Genomic DNA, 17,721 nt, shown 5'->3' with positions numbered 1-17,721 from the left:
ACGGTCCAAACGTACGAAATGACCCACCTCAAAAACGGCAGAAAGTTGAGCGGCCCGGCAACTCCGATGTGCTTGACTCCGTCCTCCTGTAGCCGCTGTAACCATCTCCAGGTCTCGTCATCCTCCTCCCAGACTCTCCCGAACACCAATAAGTTCATTAAATTACCCATGCAGTGATGGAGGGTCGGATAAGGATCGACCCCTCCGTTCGCCGAACGTTGCTTCAGTTTCTACGAAGACATCAAGGAGATATATTGTCAAGGAGATCGCGACTATCTTCGAGACGATGTTGCATCGTCAAGTGTCCAAGACAATCTGGAGTTTACCGATACGCTCTCTTCGACCGCGGTCAGGATCCTGGACTCCATCTTGTCCCGTTTTGACCCGATCTTCACCATACCGAGATTCCTCAGACAGCCAACGACGAACTTTCGCTGCTCTCGCCACAGATCACCGTCCGCGCAAATCAACCCTTGAACAATTGATCCGGCTGTTAGAAGAAGCTCATCGACTATTCGGCCGATGGTCGGAGAGGTGCGAAAGGAGAATTGAAGAGGAAGAAAGGATCTGGATTCGAGGCGATCATCAATCAGCCGGTATTTTTCGTCCATGAACAGTCTTTACGATTGGTATATGTATGTATACACGCACGATATCCGTATACGTGCAAACGATACGATCGACATTCTTTGGGCTGCATGCGGGAGTCACTTACCTTTGCTAAAAAAGAGGTTTTCACTAACCTGCTCACCTGCAGACGGTAGAACGTGTTTTAAAATGACCTACAACGTTCGCAGAAGAACTTGAATTTACCATATATATATATATAGATATATATATATATATTATATACATTCAACATATTTTCATTTATTCTTATTCTCTTAACGGCTTATGTATTAATCAAACTACAATTACGCCGTCCGGCGCTCACCTTGTTATAGGTGCAATATATAATGACTTGTCAAATTCGATGCCAGGTGTTTCCAAAAGATTTGCACAAGACTGGTATTGTTTTTTCTCTCTCTCTCTCTTTTCTTTCTTTCCTTTTTACTTCCTTTCTGTTTTCAACTATCATAACGACACAAAAGATTCGATTCACGATGAGCTTGATGTGAATTCAATTTAACATATTTGACTGATATATGAAAGAGCAGAATTCCGGAGAAATGAATCACCTTACTTAACAGCGGTGGTGCTAAGAACACGTTGTCACGAATAACAAGGTGTTTATTATCTCGGATTGACAACAAAGTAATTAATAAAATTGAAATAAATTACAGAGAGTACCCAATGTCAATATTGAATAAAAATTGGAACATATTAATCTTTCGGTACCTTCAAATTCACGTTTCCTCCACGATCGAGTGCCGAAAACATCGTACGTATCGAGAATAAACTTTGAATAGAAGAAAAAAAAAAAAAAAAAAAAACACCAACAAAGAATATCTGCGACAAGAATTGCAGTTTGTGAAAGGCAACGACTTCTGATCGATATTGGATACATTCAAGATTGCATCGATCGCGATCGGTATTTGTACAATATACGAGAGGTATGGTGACGCGTTGAGCAGAGTAAAACACCGCGTATACAGGGTGTAGAAAATAACGCAGATATACATGGAATAAACGAGCTCGCGTAAGGTATCAGAAAAATAAACCGCCAGCGCGTTCTCTTTGACATTGATTTTGCGTATGGTCAACGAACATCGAATGCGGAGGTCTCGCCTTGAGCTAGATGCTGCATTATACTCGGCGTCGCTTAGCTTAGCTTAGCTTAGCTTAGCTCAGCTTAGCTTTGAATGGACGGAGGTATTCCACATGAATTGTGCGAGAAAACTGTTCTCGAATAAAAATAGCACCGCCATCATCGTCTGTAGAGGTGACCGATCCTAACAAATAATCATCTCCAATATTTACTGCATCTACTTTTTCACTCTTGACCTCTGCTGTACGTACCGGTGAAATAACAGGTATGATAAATATGATAGCCGCCTGATGTGAAAATAATTGAAAATTACACAATCACACGTAGCTTGCAATATGAAATCCCCGAAGATGCGGTTCGTTGAACAAGCTTTCGCTATTATATGGAAATCCAGAATTCGAGTCTTCGATTAAGGTAAAAAATTTCATACGATCGTCACGTGTCGTCCGATCGTTTAAATAAGACAATAACGATTAAAGATATACCAGTTTCGATAAATTTCCATTTCTGTTTTTCCATTCTTATTTCTATTATTTATTCTTTTTCTTCAGATTATATTCAACGTACGTAAGGAACGATCCTCGGAATCTTGATGACTCGACTACTGTAGCTGCGTGAGATTTGGATTGAGGTTTACGAGCCAAAGGTGATAAGAATAACTATTACAATGTTTTCCGATGAGTGAATTAACAGCCTTATACATATGCCTGCACCTATACCTCCTGCAGAAGGTAGATATAACCGATTGGCCATCAGCCCACCTAGTCGAGTTACTATCATAATATACATATAAAGTTACATAGTTAATTACACGTTCAAGCTAGACGTTCACGCCTCCGAGGCAGATATAATAATCCACAGTTATCACGTACAGACCTATCTAATGAATCGAGAAATGTCTGAGAGGTGTGTAATCCTAATCCTCGAGAATAACAGTGAACTCATTAACATCGCATCGGTAAAACTATGAACATTCGTTACGCGTGTATGATATTCACTTACCTATAATTGTAAACCTCAACGTTATACGATCTAGTTCTAAAAACTAGTATAACTAACATATGATATACCTAATTTATACTCCAGCCTAGATGGAGAAATAAAACTATAGTAATAATCGATTGAAATTTTTTTATCCCCACACATTAATCGTGACGATTATACGATTATATACTATGCGTCAGCTTTACTGCAAATAAATGTTATATATCATTATACGAAACCATGTATATTATACATAATTATGTGTATTTGATGGAAAGGAGAAGGATTAAATTTACACACGCATCACTTAAAATATCATTTGGGACAAAAACATAATAATAAGAATAACTTGTCTGAGTCATCTAATGACATTTCCGAAACTGACCAAGATAATGTATTTTGAATTCGACATAATTCTCTACTCGGCTTTTACGCGTAAATACATTATAGATATTATTAATAATATACATTGTGACACGGTTTCGTTTTCGTTTCTTCGTATCGCATTACACTACATGTCATGTCAAATTAAGAGCAATATAAATATAATATAGAGACAACCTGGATATAACGGAATGACAACGCGGTCCCTTTTTTTCGGATTCTTCCTTTCCGCTGAAACGATGAACGAAAAATATCTTACGTAACGATTAAATTATACACCTAAAGAGTGGTAACCTAATTCGTCCGGTGCAATTGCCGGTTGTTTTCCGGTTTTCACCTTGGAGTACCTACAGCTCGCTAATACCGCATCATCATTATCATCAGCATCCTCATCGCCACCATCATTGGTGCAGGTGTTATGCAACACACTCGGATTCGAACGACGCGATTCGACACAGTTTTTAACCGACAACTCATTTTCATTCTCTCTCTCTCTCTCTCTCTCTCTCTCTGTCTGTGTTTCTCTCTTTCTCACTACCACGTTCAAAAGCGCGACGAAACGTCATAGGAATATTTCCGTATATTCCTGCACACCTGCAACCAACGAGACGTTTGCGATGTTACAAGTATTGATGGTAATGGGAGCAAGTACCTAGATGAATGTATAACTAATTCCCAGGGAGTAAACAACGTGCCCAGACAGACTCTCCCGTGTTCCTTATACTGTAGCAAAACTGTTGGAATACAATTGCAAAGAGCTGAGCATAGGAAGTGAGAGAGGCAAACGGAGGTGGAGGAGGAGGCGGATGGAAGCGATGGATCACTGATCCATACGACTTATTCCAAGGCCGCAGACACGTCGTTATGCATTTCGCTTTTATAAAACACGGCTGCGCAAGACCCGGGCGGTGAATACGAGTGACTAAAATGAAGAAGAAGAAGAAGAAGAAGAAGAAGAAGAAGAAGAAGAAGAAGAAGAAGAAGAAGAAGAAGAAGAAGAAGAAGAAGAAGCAGAGGAGGAGGAAGAAGAAGATATAGGAAAAAAAAGAGAAAAATTGAATAAAATTGAAAAACAAAACTAAATTGCGATATCAAAGCAATAATTATAAGTGAAGAGACATCGAATAAGAGGAAGAACTAAAATCTTTCCGTCTCTCTAGATAAAAAAAAAAAAAAAGAAACAAAAAAAGTAAAAGAAATTTTTGCATGTATACGTGTGTACGTATACATGTACTTGCATACCTAATCACGCAAAAAGTCGTCAGAGCTGCACAACGTTAACACTTTGACCCTGACATTCAGCCTCGAGTAGTCATCCTCCGTCAGACATTATATTTAAGCTTCCCGGTGTGTTCACTTCGTTATAAGTAAGTAATTCTGGCTTGTCTAGACGTTTTGTATATACTACATAGGTAAAATTGCAGTATTCGTAATGCACGTTTCTGTACATGGTTTACTTTACATAAGATATTTTGCGCACAGAGAGAGATAGAGAGAGAAACAAGGAAGAAAACAAAAGAATAAAAGGTAAGGTGCACATTTTTCACGTTGCTGACAAAAATTATACCAAGTAATCATTATACCTGTACTAAACATACTTTTGTAAGCAGCGTCACGTGCAGGGGTCGAATCACGATCAGGAGTAAAAAGAAGATTAGATTAAAAGTTGCGAGTAATGCACCTCTTGACTCGAAGATCGCGATCCGAGCGCACAATGTTGGGATCTATTACTGCATTACTGCATCAATGTCCAGGCAATGACTCCGCAGAGTTGCGATTGGACTTGTCACGACCTAGGAGAACGACTCTCGCGACGTTTTAATGGTGTTCAGTGCAAGTAAGTAAGTAAGTAAGTAAGTAAGTAAGTAAGTAAGTAAGTAAGTAAGTAAGTAAGTGAGTGAGTAAGTGAGTGAACGAGTGTAGGTATATGGAATGCAGTGAGGATTAGTCGGTAAAATTTAACGAGCAGCACGCGCAAGAACGAGTTATACAATTTACACCCATAATCGGATACCTATTTATAAAATGGAGCTTGATATATTATCGCCAATAAAAATTTCCATTAAACCTCGAAACTATACATAGACATACATATGTATTCTATATGTCGCACCATGATTCATTCATAATTATATATTTCTCTAAATATCTCTCGAACCCGCGAACCGTAGAACAAAAAAAAAAAACACCCTTACACGTATAATACGCAAGCACGAGCTGTGAATTAAGAGTTCGGAAACACAACTTTCAGCAGAACCAAAAACATTCTAAGAACGATGAACATCGCAAATAAATAACGCACGGGATTTTACACGGTGATGTAACGTATAAAAACACCCGAGGGGGATTTTCATACAGAGAAGACAGTTGGGAGTAACAAAAGTGCGAGACCTTTGAGATTCGTTCAACATAGCAAAGGTACCACTACTATGTATCCACGGTTGTTGTTTCGCGAGATTTTCGACAATCCGGGTCTGCGCGCGATAATGATGATGATGATAATGAACGAGGATGACGATGATAACGCTTACAACGAGCAATGGTTCGCGTTTCAAACGAATTTGTGAACACGCGACCTATCAAAACTATCCGGTCCACGGCTGCAGCTTTGTAGTCACGGGGATAAAAATTACGATCTTTGCCAAATGTCGCGACGTCCAAGGTCACATTGTTCCGTCCTTGCTGCTTCCTGATTACGTATAAGGTACATATATACGTGTGTGTGTGTGTGTGTGTGTGTGTATATAGCATTAAAAGCTAATGAATTACCGTAAAAGTATTTAAACAGTTCTTTTGTACCGCATTTATAAGGATAAAAATGGAACCGCGGTTCTTTGCTCTTTGCAGTCTGCGCGGATTGTGATTCAGTCATGGATTTCTCTTCTCTGATCCACGTAAATCGTTTGATCGAAATTGAAACGTTTCTTTCTTTCGTTTTTTTTTTTTTTTTTTTTATCTTTCGCACGTTATCCATGCAACAGACGCATGACTCTTTCGACTCGGCTCGATTCCTCGGCTACGTACATATAACACATTATATATACAGACTTAGAATATAACATGCGATAAAACATAAGCGCCGCGATATATTAGAGGCACGATCGAAGCTTGAGCTAGGGGGGGGCATCAACCGAATTCAAGGTCTGTTTTCGCAACTCGGACACTACGATATACATACACGTACGTGTGTATACATATATAAATATATATATATGTGTGTGTGTGGATAAAATAACACACAGCAGCGGCTAGTTTAACAAGATACTTCGTCAATATTTGTGCTTGTTTGTGTGTTACAAAAGACAAGAAAGAAAAAGAGAGAGACGGAGAGATCAGGCTTGTTCGTTGGCCCTTTAAACGATCTCCTCTCTAATAAATATCGTACTACTGTCAATGGGGCACGTGTGTAAAAAAAAAAAAAAATCCACGAAAGTTACGTATGTACCAACGTGTAAGCAATTTGCCAGACTTACACTACGTTTACATATACATATATACACTCTATATACCGTATATATTATTATACGATGAGGTGAACGAACAGCCGCGGTTAAATAACGAAACGCGCTGAGCAGTTAAGTTCGTCCCTTTCTATACACGTATGTAAGTATCATGTGTACATGATTATGCAATTGATTACATACACGCTGTACAAGCCGTACATAACGTATCGATATATGTACATACCCTGCATAACTATACGTATATATATATATGTATATATATATATATATATATATATATATATATATATATATATATATATATATATATATATATATATATATATATATATATATATATATATGTAAATAAATATAGATTTATGTACAATATTAGGTTAGGTTAGGTTTCAAGAACGATGCTGCAGATCTGATTCGTTCAATTAGGATCGACTAAAAAGCATCGTATTTCCGTAGTTCAACGTTTATACGCAAGAATAACGCGAGCAATTTTTTTAGTATTAGATACCAACTATCGCGAATCGCAGGCTGTGAATTGATTTCCTTTTTCCTCGCGATATCCTATACAGATTATCTCGTCCCGCCTGATCGAATCGCGTGCAACATTTTAATACCCGATTGAATTATTACCACAATACCATTTATACCCGTTGTACCTAAACTGACAAAAAGTCATCGGGTGCGAAATTTTTAGCAATGAAACGTCGTTTCCTTTCGCTTTTTGTAATATAATATAACATAATGTAAACTTTTATTGAAACAAGACTCGTTATTATACAACTCGTTTGTAGGTATAGGTATGTAAACTAGGGTGTGCCAAAAAGCAAAATAAATAAATAAATAAAAAACTTCTTCGTCAAACGCGCAACAAAATTTCTGTACAGAACATGTCAAATAGAATATCTCAGCCAAGTACGAGCTTTAAATATTGATATTTAGAGATGCCTTCCTATTTTATTTTTTCCATTTTCCATTTAAATAATACTTAAAGAAAAGACAAATTTTTGAATTTTCTTTTCCTCATAAAAGAGCCTGACTTGTAAATTATCTAAGATATCAATAGAAACAATTCGAGATGACTGATCGTGAATGTTTATAGACGAATACCTCTTAAATTAATCGGTTTCGAATTAAGAAAATTTTATCCCAGTGCTTTTATATCATTCTGCATATGTCGAGCCGTTTGGGAAAAAATCATTTACAATCATTCAAATTTATTTCAAAAATATGGATTGATAAAATTTTTCAGATTGATAATTGACGGATTTTGGGTAAAAAAAAATGCGGTAACTGTTAAAAAATCAATATCTGTAACGATGCATCCCTTAATATTAATATTAAGGGCTCAAACTTTCAGGATAATTTTTACTTGTCGTCACGAACAATGTTTTTACAGTACCATTAAAAAAAAAAAATACTTCGTTTTTTTTTTGGCCCAGTCTAGTATATACGATTATAAGGTACAATATCGAATCACAACAGCGGTCGGTGCGTACGACCGGCCTCGAACCCGTCCAACGTTTTGCGCAATCGCCTTCAAGCGATGTAATCGCGCGCCAGCCTGAAGTTTACACATATATATATATACGGATATATATATATATATATATATATATATACACATATAAATACACCTTCGCATCTCTTGCCGGACTGGGAGCTGTGCGCTTGGTTCCTTGTACGTATTACACACACACACACACACGCGGACACCTAAATACATACGTATATAGATCGAAGTGTTTAAATGTACGTAACTGAGTACGTAAGGATTTCACTCGACAGAGAGAAATACATATACACATGTAAAGTGTGTACATATATATACATATATGTAAAAAAGCGACAGAGCAAATTGCTTAAACTCTATGCAAACCACGAACGGACGTACGCGTCGAAATGTATAAGTTATACGTGTAATATCGTATTTATAATCGATGTAGGTATGTGCCTTATACATAGACACGTTGTACCCGCAATATATAACGTGTAAACTAGCCGGGCGTGCAAAGATCATCGACGAGGAGTGATAAGAACGGGCGTTGAAAGGAGAAGAAAGAAAGATAAAAAAAAAAAAAAAAAACCACGACGAAGAAAATTCTTCATCCCTTGCGATTGAAGAAATTTCCAACAATACAATATATACAATATTTTAGCATACACCTACACACACACACAAATATATATATATATGTGCAGCACGTTTTTTTATATATACTGCAGCAAATGACTCGAAATTAAAATAATCGTCGTAAGATTCGGAAAGGAGGGAAGAGAGAAAACGAAAAAAAAAAAAAAACCATTGAAAACGAGAAAATAAAAATGAAAGATTAAAATAAGAATACAGAGTTGTCTGACGATCGCTTTGGAATTAATTAGCCCGATTTGTATGCATCGCGATTCCTGTAAGTGATCCACACGCATCCGCGCGCAAACACAGATTTACACGCATACGCGGACGCGAACGGGCAACAAATCGGCACGAGAGACGATTTAAATATCAATTATAACAGAAAGGCGAAAACGGGGGAAAAAAAAACGTGGTAGATGAAGGTAAGAATAAAAAAAAAAATTAAATAAAATAAATAAGTAAAAAACAAAACAAAAATCATCTCGTATAATAAATAACGTTTCGATCCGCCGGCGTAATGTCAACGCACTCGTGCACTCGATATGTTATACGTCACGTATACGCACACATATCTGAGCCTAACATTGCGTACATGCAATTATATAATGTATAGATATGCAGAAATGAATAAAGGTACGTACGTATCCCAGAATATTGTGTACAAGCATATATATATATATATATATATATATATATATATATATATATATATATATATACACATATGCAAGGGATTCTTTATATATTATTATACGACCTTGAAACCGCATTACTATACGTATAAGCGAAACTCGTTAGTGTGCGTTATAAAGCAACGTACGTGTGTGTGTTTAAATACGACGATTAAACGTCAGGCACACGCATAAAAATATATATGTATATATTTAGTTATATACGAAAGCTGATGAAAAACGGGGGAACCGGATTCACATGAATGTATTTAATTTTAATACATGTATACAATATTTGATACATGAGTATTTTAACTATATCGAATGGCAAATATTGTTATTAAATTATACACATTGATTGGAGAAATCGACGAATGTATTTAGAAAAATTAATATAATGCGGTTTCATTTTCATTTGTACGGGTCTTGTGAGCCCGGTTTGTTTGTTCAATATTCGACCGAAATAATAACCCAATGAATAAGTAATCCAACCAAATTCCTTCGTACGTCCCGTAACAAGTACAGGGAACACCGTGAATTATGTGAAATATACCTGACGTAAGTTAAAAAAAAAAACCAAAAAAAAAAAAAAAAAAAAAAAAAAACAAAACATTACACTATACAAATCCAGATTATATAATCGGAACGATAAAAAGAAATTATACAGGTGTACCAAACTGCGGAGAAATTGGCTGAGTTGTTAGAAAAATTTTTATCGCTAAAACGTAACGTCCCAACAGGTCGACTTTACCAAAGATTTGTATTATTTGTATTATTTTTTTGGTGTCTCAACGGTGACAGCGAAAATGAAAAATAAAATAAAATAAAATCTCTAGACGCATCGGTCATGAACGAGACGATGAAATTTGACGTCGGACTTGACGTATTCACCTACACCTACACCTATAACGTGTATATATGTTATAAGGAGGAGGGCGAACGGGTTGCGGATTACGTGAACCTGCCCATACCACCACCACACGTACACCGATATATCCCAGGTTCAATGCTACTCTCACTTTCCGGCGTTATTGCGGCGCGTGGCTGTAACGCTGTCTCTATACATACATACATACTTACAGGTACGTATTCGCGTCTACAGCAGAAACCAAACGAACAAACGAAAGAGGCGAAGAGAGGAGAGGAGAGGAGAGGATAGGAGACGAGGCTCATGCACGTGTATAAACAATATAATAATAAAATCTGGCGAGCTGGTGCTTCAAGAATGCGGCAGAAACGGCCTTCTATCCCTAGTTTCCGACATCTTTACCGCTATGCTATACCTGCAACATGGAATGGAACGGAGTGCGGCGGGTGAGGGAGGATAGGGATACCTAGGATAGCCAATTTCTAAGGCGCCGGGACGGCTGCGTCTACCTGCTGCCTAGAGTTGTTCGTGTATAACGAGCAGCCGCCGTCTGGCTGAGGGAGTTGGCGAGCATGTGTGAAAGTACACGCACGCACGGGTGTTGTTAAAGCTCGAAAAAGCCCGCGCGGCTTCGTCGTTCGGGACTAACCCTCGTCAAGCCTCCGCGACGTGTCGCGTTTTCACTTTCGGCCCACTTTTAATACGCTAGCAACAAAGAGCTCGGGACCGCGTGGCGGTCCGATGGGCATCTGGGTGGTTATAATACAATACCGATTTTAGAACTGACCCGACCGCTCGAGGATCTCGACGTGCGTTGACCTGACGCGAAAGAATATGAGGAAAGGGCCTGTGGGGGGGGGGGGGGGGAGGTTCTGGATTTGGAAAGTTCCGAAAGCGCCTAATTGCGAATTATTTGCTCGAGAAACTTGAAGTTGAGAAATCGAACTTTGGAGAAACGACAGGGTTTAGAACGATCGGAAGGCCGACGGATCAAGGTTACGAAACGCGAGATAGAGAAAAACTCCGGAAAATAAAGTTACGATAGAGTGAAATACCGAAAATTAAAATTTAAAAAAAATACGAAAAACTGGAAATTGGAATAACCAGGATTCCGAATGTAAAAATATCGAAAGTCAAAAACAAAGAAATATCAAAGTAGTGAAATTTCACCAAGCCAGACATTCACGGAACTGAAAATCTTGGATCATTTGGAATTTCGATGTTTCAGATTTTCAAATTTACTCATCTTTGCACTTTCGGAACATTGAGCGACGGGTTTCGGCCTATGACAAAGTTTTATTTCATCACTTCAACTTTCGCGACCAAAAAATTTTGAATTCGTCGTTTTCGGAACAGTTCAAATTCGGAATTTCAACCCCGCCCCTGTATGTTATACTTTTCTTTACGTTCAATCATATTCGAAATTCATTCATGATTTTCTCCTCGTGACCGTATTAAAGCAATGCAAAAAAAAAAAATTAAAAATCGAAAAGAAAAGAGTATAATTATGCGTACAATTAAAGAATTATTATTACAATTTCCGCTTTCGTACGTATATCAACATCGTCATTTCGTATTTCCCAGCTCGATCCTGCTCTTGTATTATTTCCACCCATACAGGTAGCAATTCTGCCGGTCGTTCACCGAGGACCCGACCGCAATAGACGCGCGTTAGGCAATCGTCGAGTCATTGTCCGGCCCATGCACTATACATACCTCGCATAGTCGCAAGATGTGTCGATTTAACGTGCGAACTAATTTTTCCACCCTACATGCATCAATTGTATGATCGGAATCGATAATTTTATTCCTAATTTTCGATTTTTGTCTTTCTAGTTTCTAGTTTCAAACGTAAATGCCAATGAAATTTTTTTGAAACCACGTTCTATATACATTTTACATAAAAATCTGACAGGTGAAATTTGCTAAGAATACACAATAGAATCCATAAAGTTTATGATATAACGCAAAACGAAACCTCCCTACTCATCGTAAGCCAAAAAACTGGGCTTGATAGTTTTCAGCGTTTAACAAGAATAAACATCACAAAGTGTATTGAACAAAAATATAATTCAACAAAAAACAAATCATAAAATAATATAACGAGGAATTGAGAATAGAATATTCGGACGATGAGAGTGAAAATATATACATCGGAGAGATTAGAACGTATCGACGATATTAGCCGTTGAAGGGAGAGCGATAATGAAAAGTGTACGCTTTATTAAAAAAAAACCTTCAATTTATTCACGATATGTGTCGTCGAGATTTTATTAGTGAATTATTACCTGATCAGACTCTAGTCCGTTACATACACTTAACACCATTTAATTGTATAGAAATTTAAAGACTACTTCTCTCCTTCGAGTGCTGTTAAGGCCTACTTCCTCACTGATCCGCTGACAATGAGACCTCATAAATATTCTCGCTATTTATTTTATACATAGGAAACATCGTCACAATCGGTACCAAAATATCGAAATATCAGATGTCGATACATTCCTGATCGTGGATTTACTTGATGAGATACAGGACAAGATATTCGATCAGCAGTCTAACAGACACGGCATCCGGTTACCGATTTTTATTTATGTAAAAAATGTTTTTTTTTCATTACTATTAATATTACGTTAACGATATTTCAGCATAACGAATACACCGATCGATATACCGGGTCGAAGTTCTGAATAATTTCGAATTATTTGCCGGCGAAACTTGAAGTAAAAAAAAAAAACAATCAGACTTCGAAGAGACGACAAAGTTTCGAACGCTGGAAAATCCAACGGGCTCAAAATTCCGAAATGCAATATTCCGAGAATAAAAATATCCTCAGACAGCGTAGTTTACTCAAAGATTGAGTGTAAAGATAAAAACATCGTAAATCCAAAACAAAGAAAGCTCAAATTGCTCAAATTTCACGAAACTTCTCGCAGTTCAACCCTTCCGGCAATATCGTCCTTCCTGGAACTTTGATCCATAGATTTTCAGACGATTAAAAACTCTCGATACCTCGTCAAACTTCCCTATCTTTCTTCAAGTTTCTCAACTAAAAAAAAAAAAATCGGAATCCCACGCTCCGACACCCTTTCAAATTCGGAATTTCAACCCCGCCGCAGTACCAAAACAACGACAAGTAATAAACAAGCCGTATAGCAAAGCGCTCAGCGGCGCTAGTAGTGGAGGGCGTCGACGGATCGGACATCGGGCAGTAGTAGCGGCTGTTCTTGATCGGGCTTAGCGTCCGACCAAAGCCTGAGTCTTTCCACTGGACGGAGAGCATTTCGAAGCAATCAACGCGTGCGTCGCGGCTCTGCTCGCGAATGACGCGACACGCATCGCGGATTCCGCCGTTCGCGTCTCCGAGCCGATGCAGGGACGGTTCGTAAAGGGCGTGGCCCGATCCCTACCCCGTATATTGCCAGTGGTGAAAGGACACTGTCGGAAGGAGACAACCTAACCGAGAAGAGGGAAGCGGAGGGGAGACTGTAACGGTGGTGGGAAAACGCGACGCGACGCGACTTCTCGACCGATAAATCCGGGCCGTTTGTATGTACGCATGTATAGCTGTACGTGTGTTTTTTAAATTATACGTACTTACACGTATGTGACATGCAAAGTACAAAACTGGTGGCGTGCAGAGTTCCGAGATTTGAGGATCGAGAGTGCGCGTTTTTTTTTTTCTTCACGGTTTGCGGAATAAAATTTGCACATTTTTTGCCCCTTTCTCCCCTTACCTCGACATTTTTTCTTCTATACATAATTTAATCGTTTCATGTACACTTTTTTTTTTTTTTTTTTTTTGTACACGTACCGGGAGATGAAATTTTTTTTTTCGAATGAGGACCGTTTCGAAAACGTATCGTTTAAAGAGAAACCGGGAGGGAGTAATAAAAACAAATGAGTAAATGAATACACGATTTATGAAATAGATATAATAATATCTATATGATAATATATCTATATGACGATCGATAATTATGAATGGAGTGCGAATCAGATAACGTTGATAGATTTGAAAACTGAAAAAAATTCTTTTGTAAGGTTATCGAATGATAGTCGTATAGTCGAAATATAAACAATGGAGAACGTACAAGGGTGCATCAAAGAAAAATAAAATAGCAAAGCAAGAATATAAAATCGTCAAGAATTATTGTATACAAGTTTGAATAAAGAGAAAAAATAATCTTGCCATTATACCGCAATTCGACTACGTGATTCCTTTATAATCCCAGTGGATGAGAGTAAGATTTGGTAAAATATAAATTTATAAAATCTACTGGATTCGACTAAATCGGCCATCCATCCGGATTATATCACATATCAAGTGATAACTTCCAACAAAATAATTCTTTGACATCTTCGATCATTCAAAATTTGGTAAATCTGTAAGAATCAGACCCTCGCATAAAAATCCGATACAACTAACATCGTCGTTGAATTAGCTCTAAAAAGTTAACAAAACTTTTAATCCTCGCAGAGTTTATAGCCGCGACAAATGGCGGGCCGGATCTAATTGTAAATTCCATTATGAATACGGTTGTATAGTATGCAATAGGTAATAATAATGTACTTATATAGAGCGGCAAGTGCGGGCGAATAAAGGAGGAGATTATATACATATATATATTAATGTATATATATATATTTATGATGAGGTATGAGAAGAAGGAAGACTTAGTAGGTTAGTCGGTTGCCTGACCAGTTCGGATGTTTCGAACGTTGGCAAACCGTTAGACGATTGGACACGCAGAGGAGTGACTGTAGCGCCCTTTCATTGTGTTTTCAGAGTTTTTGCGAGTCGTTCGTAAAGACAGCGCGAATCATCGCGTGGCTTATAATTATCGACAGGCGATCGCTGAGATCTCGAAGTATTGTTTACACTGACCAAAAACTTATTTGAGCGTATACATGGTGTCCGAACATAAAGTGACCGAACTGACAGGGGTTACAGAGGCGGTCGAGCCGAGTAAATTAACCCTAATTAGACAAAAAAAAAAAATTGAAAACAAAAAATCTCGTAACGTCTCGCAACGACTGGTTTTAGTGATAAAACTTTGCTGATGTTGGAAATATCTTCGTATTTATGAAATTCGGAAATTTCAAATCATCATCCATTTTCATCGAACGTCCTCGTTGTTGTGTTTGCCAAAAATTCAATGTCAAGATTGTTTTACATTTGAAATTTGTAAATTTGAAAGCGTTCTGTTTTGCATCAGCAGTCGAGTTCGCTTATCGAAAATACGAATCGGATCATGTTCAAAGGTTAACAACGCTGAAAAAACAAAAGAAAAGCGCTATTCTGACAATTTGTTTTGACGGTTGGAAGAAAAGTTCATCAAATAATAATATTAAGGAAGTTATTAGGCGTGTATTTAAGTATAATGCAAAATATTATCGTCAACTTCTATTCAAAAATGGCAACACTAGAGCCATTCTCGTTAGTCATATTGAATTCTACGGCACGTAGTGTAACTGGTGCAAATTTGAATATGGAAGAAAAATGTTTTAAAATCGCTCAATCTACATATTAATAGCTACAGAAATCCGCAGAGTATTTCAAATATATTGATTTTTCTGTGATTCGCGAGTATTTGCATGAAAATATCCTCTTTTCGACCAAAAAAGGGAACTTATTCGTTAATAAGCAACGATTAAATTAACTTGTCAAAAATCCCCTACGAATTTTTGTAGCTATTAATACGTAGATTAGGTGATTTTATTTTTTCTTTTGATATCTAATTTCAAATTTGCACACCAGTTACGCTGCGTGTTCCGCAAGTCTGGTAAGAATGGCTACAGTATCACCATTTTTAAATATTTATTCATAATAATTTTTTCTATTGTACTTAAAACGTACGCCCGATAACTCCCTCAAATATTATCAACCAATTACCTTTGCTTCCACTGGAGAAAAATAAAAAATAAAAAAAAAAAAAAAAACCAAGCCAGTCGTTACGAGACAATTTTTTAACCCCGTGACTTCGAAGACAACATGTTCTTTGGGTTAATTTACTCAACTCGACCACCTCTAAAACCCCTGTCAGTTTGGTCACTTTATGTTGGAACACCCTGTATATATATAATACATATGTACATGTATAAATCTAAAACGATAAATCGTGCAAGTAGGCTGAAACAATATTATTTATACGAGGAGAGTGGGGGGGTAAAGAAAAAACTCCGACTCACCGTATCCATGCATTATCCCGTGAGTAACGAAGAGCGGGGCCCGTCCGGACAGCGAATCCTTCGCGAGGGCCTGACGCACCAGATGAGCTTCGCTGATCAGCACGGTGTAAAGGGATCCCAGCCTCAGTCCGCAGACGGGGCCGTATTTGCGGGCCAGGATTGTGAAGCTCTCGTGTGGCGCATCCGGGTTTATCCAGGGCAGGAAACCCAGGATCGGCAACCCCCAGGGTCCAGGTGGCACGCCGTCGGTCCTCCTCGAGCGCAGGAAGACCGCGAGGACTAAACCCGCGAGGAACAGGCAAAGCGCCACGATGTATTCCAGCGACATATCGAACTTTGCGTTGTACCGTGTTTAGGTTCGTCTTTCTGGAAAAAAATTAAGAAAAAAGAATTGGTAATTTTTCTGTCTTTGCGTTGCATATGGGGCATTCAAAGTCAAATCAGCACACCGTGTGCCGCAACCTCGTCGACTTCAATCATTTTTATATGTGACGATCTTACCGAGCCAAAAGGGTCTCGGAATTTTTCTCAGATTTTTTTAGCCACTGGTGATATTTGAAAATAATTGAAAAAACAAATTCCAAAAACACCATTTCTTTTTATTTTAATCTGAAAAAATTCACACGGATTCCATGATTTGGAATCTGATTTCTAAGTTTTTTTTTTTTTTATATTTCTGATGGTATACTAATAAATTTTCAATACTTGAGAGTAATTATTTCGATACAATGTAAATTATTATTGTGAGAAACAAATTGATTGAAAAAAATCGTGAAAATTGAAGGAATAACTCATTTCCGAAAAAGTTACCCCTGTACACATACCCCTCATGTTTTACGTAAATTACAAGTTTTTGGAGTCGTTGATTACGAATCTAAAATTGCATTATAAAAACTCAAGATGGCAAATCCAATATGGCGAACGAGTAACAAACTCGTTTAAATCCGGAAAAAAAAAAAAACTGTGTCCAAGGGTTTTTTGGGGTCGCTAATTACGAATCTGAAATCGGATTTTGAAAATTCAGTACGGCGAATCTAATCAGCGACCCCAAAAACCGTGAAATACTATTTCGTTATAAAAGTTCACTCAGGACAATAATGCGTTACTCAAAATGTTAAGAACACTGTAATCTGACTTGCATATGTATGTATTTTTTGAGTTTACTTATTTTTGACTAACGAACCGATCACTCACGTTACGAAAATGAAAATGACGTCAGACGTTTGCGAAGGTATCGAAACAAAGACTGGAGGATCGATGACTGCGATTATTTGAACGCCTGGATGTTTACGTCGGCAAATCTATCACGCGTAGCGTCGCAA

General features: G+C 37.8%; 1 protein-coding gene across 9 annotated transcripts in view; it reads right to left on the bottom strand.

The window, feature by feature from the left end:
• The window catches only part of LOC107222079 (cytochrome P450 306a1), a 56,808-nt gene that overhangs the window by 3,303 nt on the left and 35,784 nt on the right, over positions 1-17,721 (bottom strand). For 5 of the 9 annotated variants that reach the window (XM_046737680.1, XM_046737682.1, XM_015661291.2 and 2 more), the window contains exons 2-4: positions 16,400-16,765; positions 327-472; positions 28-230 (exon numbers count right to left, since the gene is read on the bottom strand). In XM_046737680.1, the coding sequence (XP_046593636.1) occupies positions 28-230; positions 327-472; positions 16,400-16,727 (677 nt within the window). In that variant the 5' untranslated portion in view covers positions 16,728-16,765. Of the gene's footprint in view, positions 1-27; positions 231-326; positions 473-16,399; positions 16,766-17,223; positions 17,333-17,593; position 17,721 lie in introns of those variants that run through there. The other 4 variants (XR_006903940.1, XM_046737676.1, XM_046737684.1 and 1 more) reach the window with 3 other exon arrangements.

Source organism: Neodiprion lecontei, chromosome 4 (assembly GCF_021901455.1).
Source record: "Neodiprion lecontei isolate iyNeoLeco1 chromosome 4, iyNeoLeco1.1, whole genome shotgun sequence".
Taxonomy (NCBI): Eukaryota; Metazoa; Arthropoda; class Insecta; order Hymenoptera; family Diprionidae; genus Neodiprion; species Neodiprion lecontei.
The sequence above is the reverse complement of the archived record's forward strand: the minus strand, read 5'-3'. Positions and strand labels throughout refer to the sequence as shown.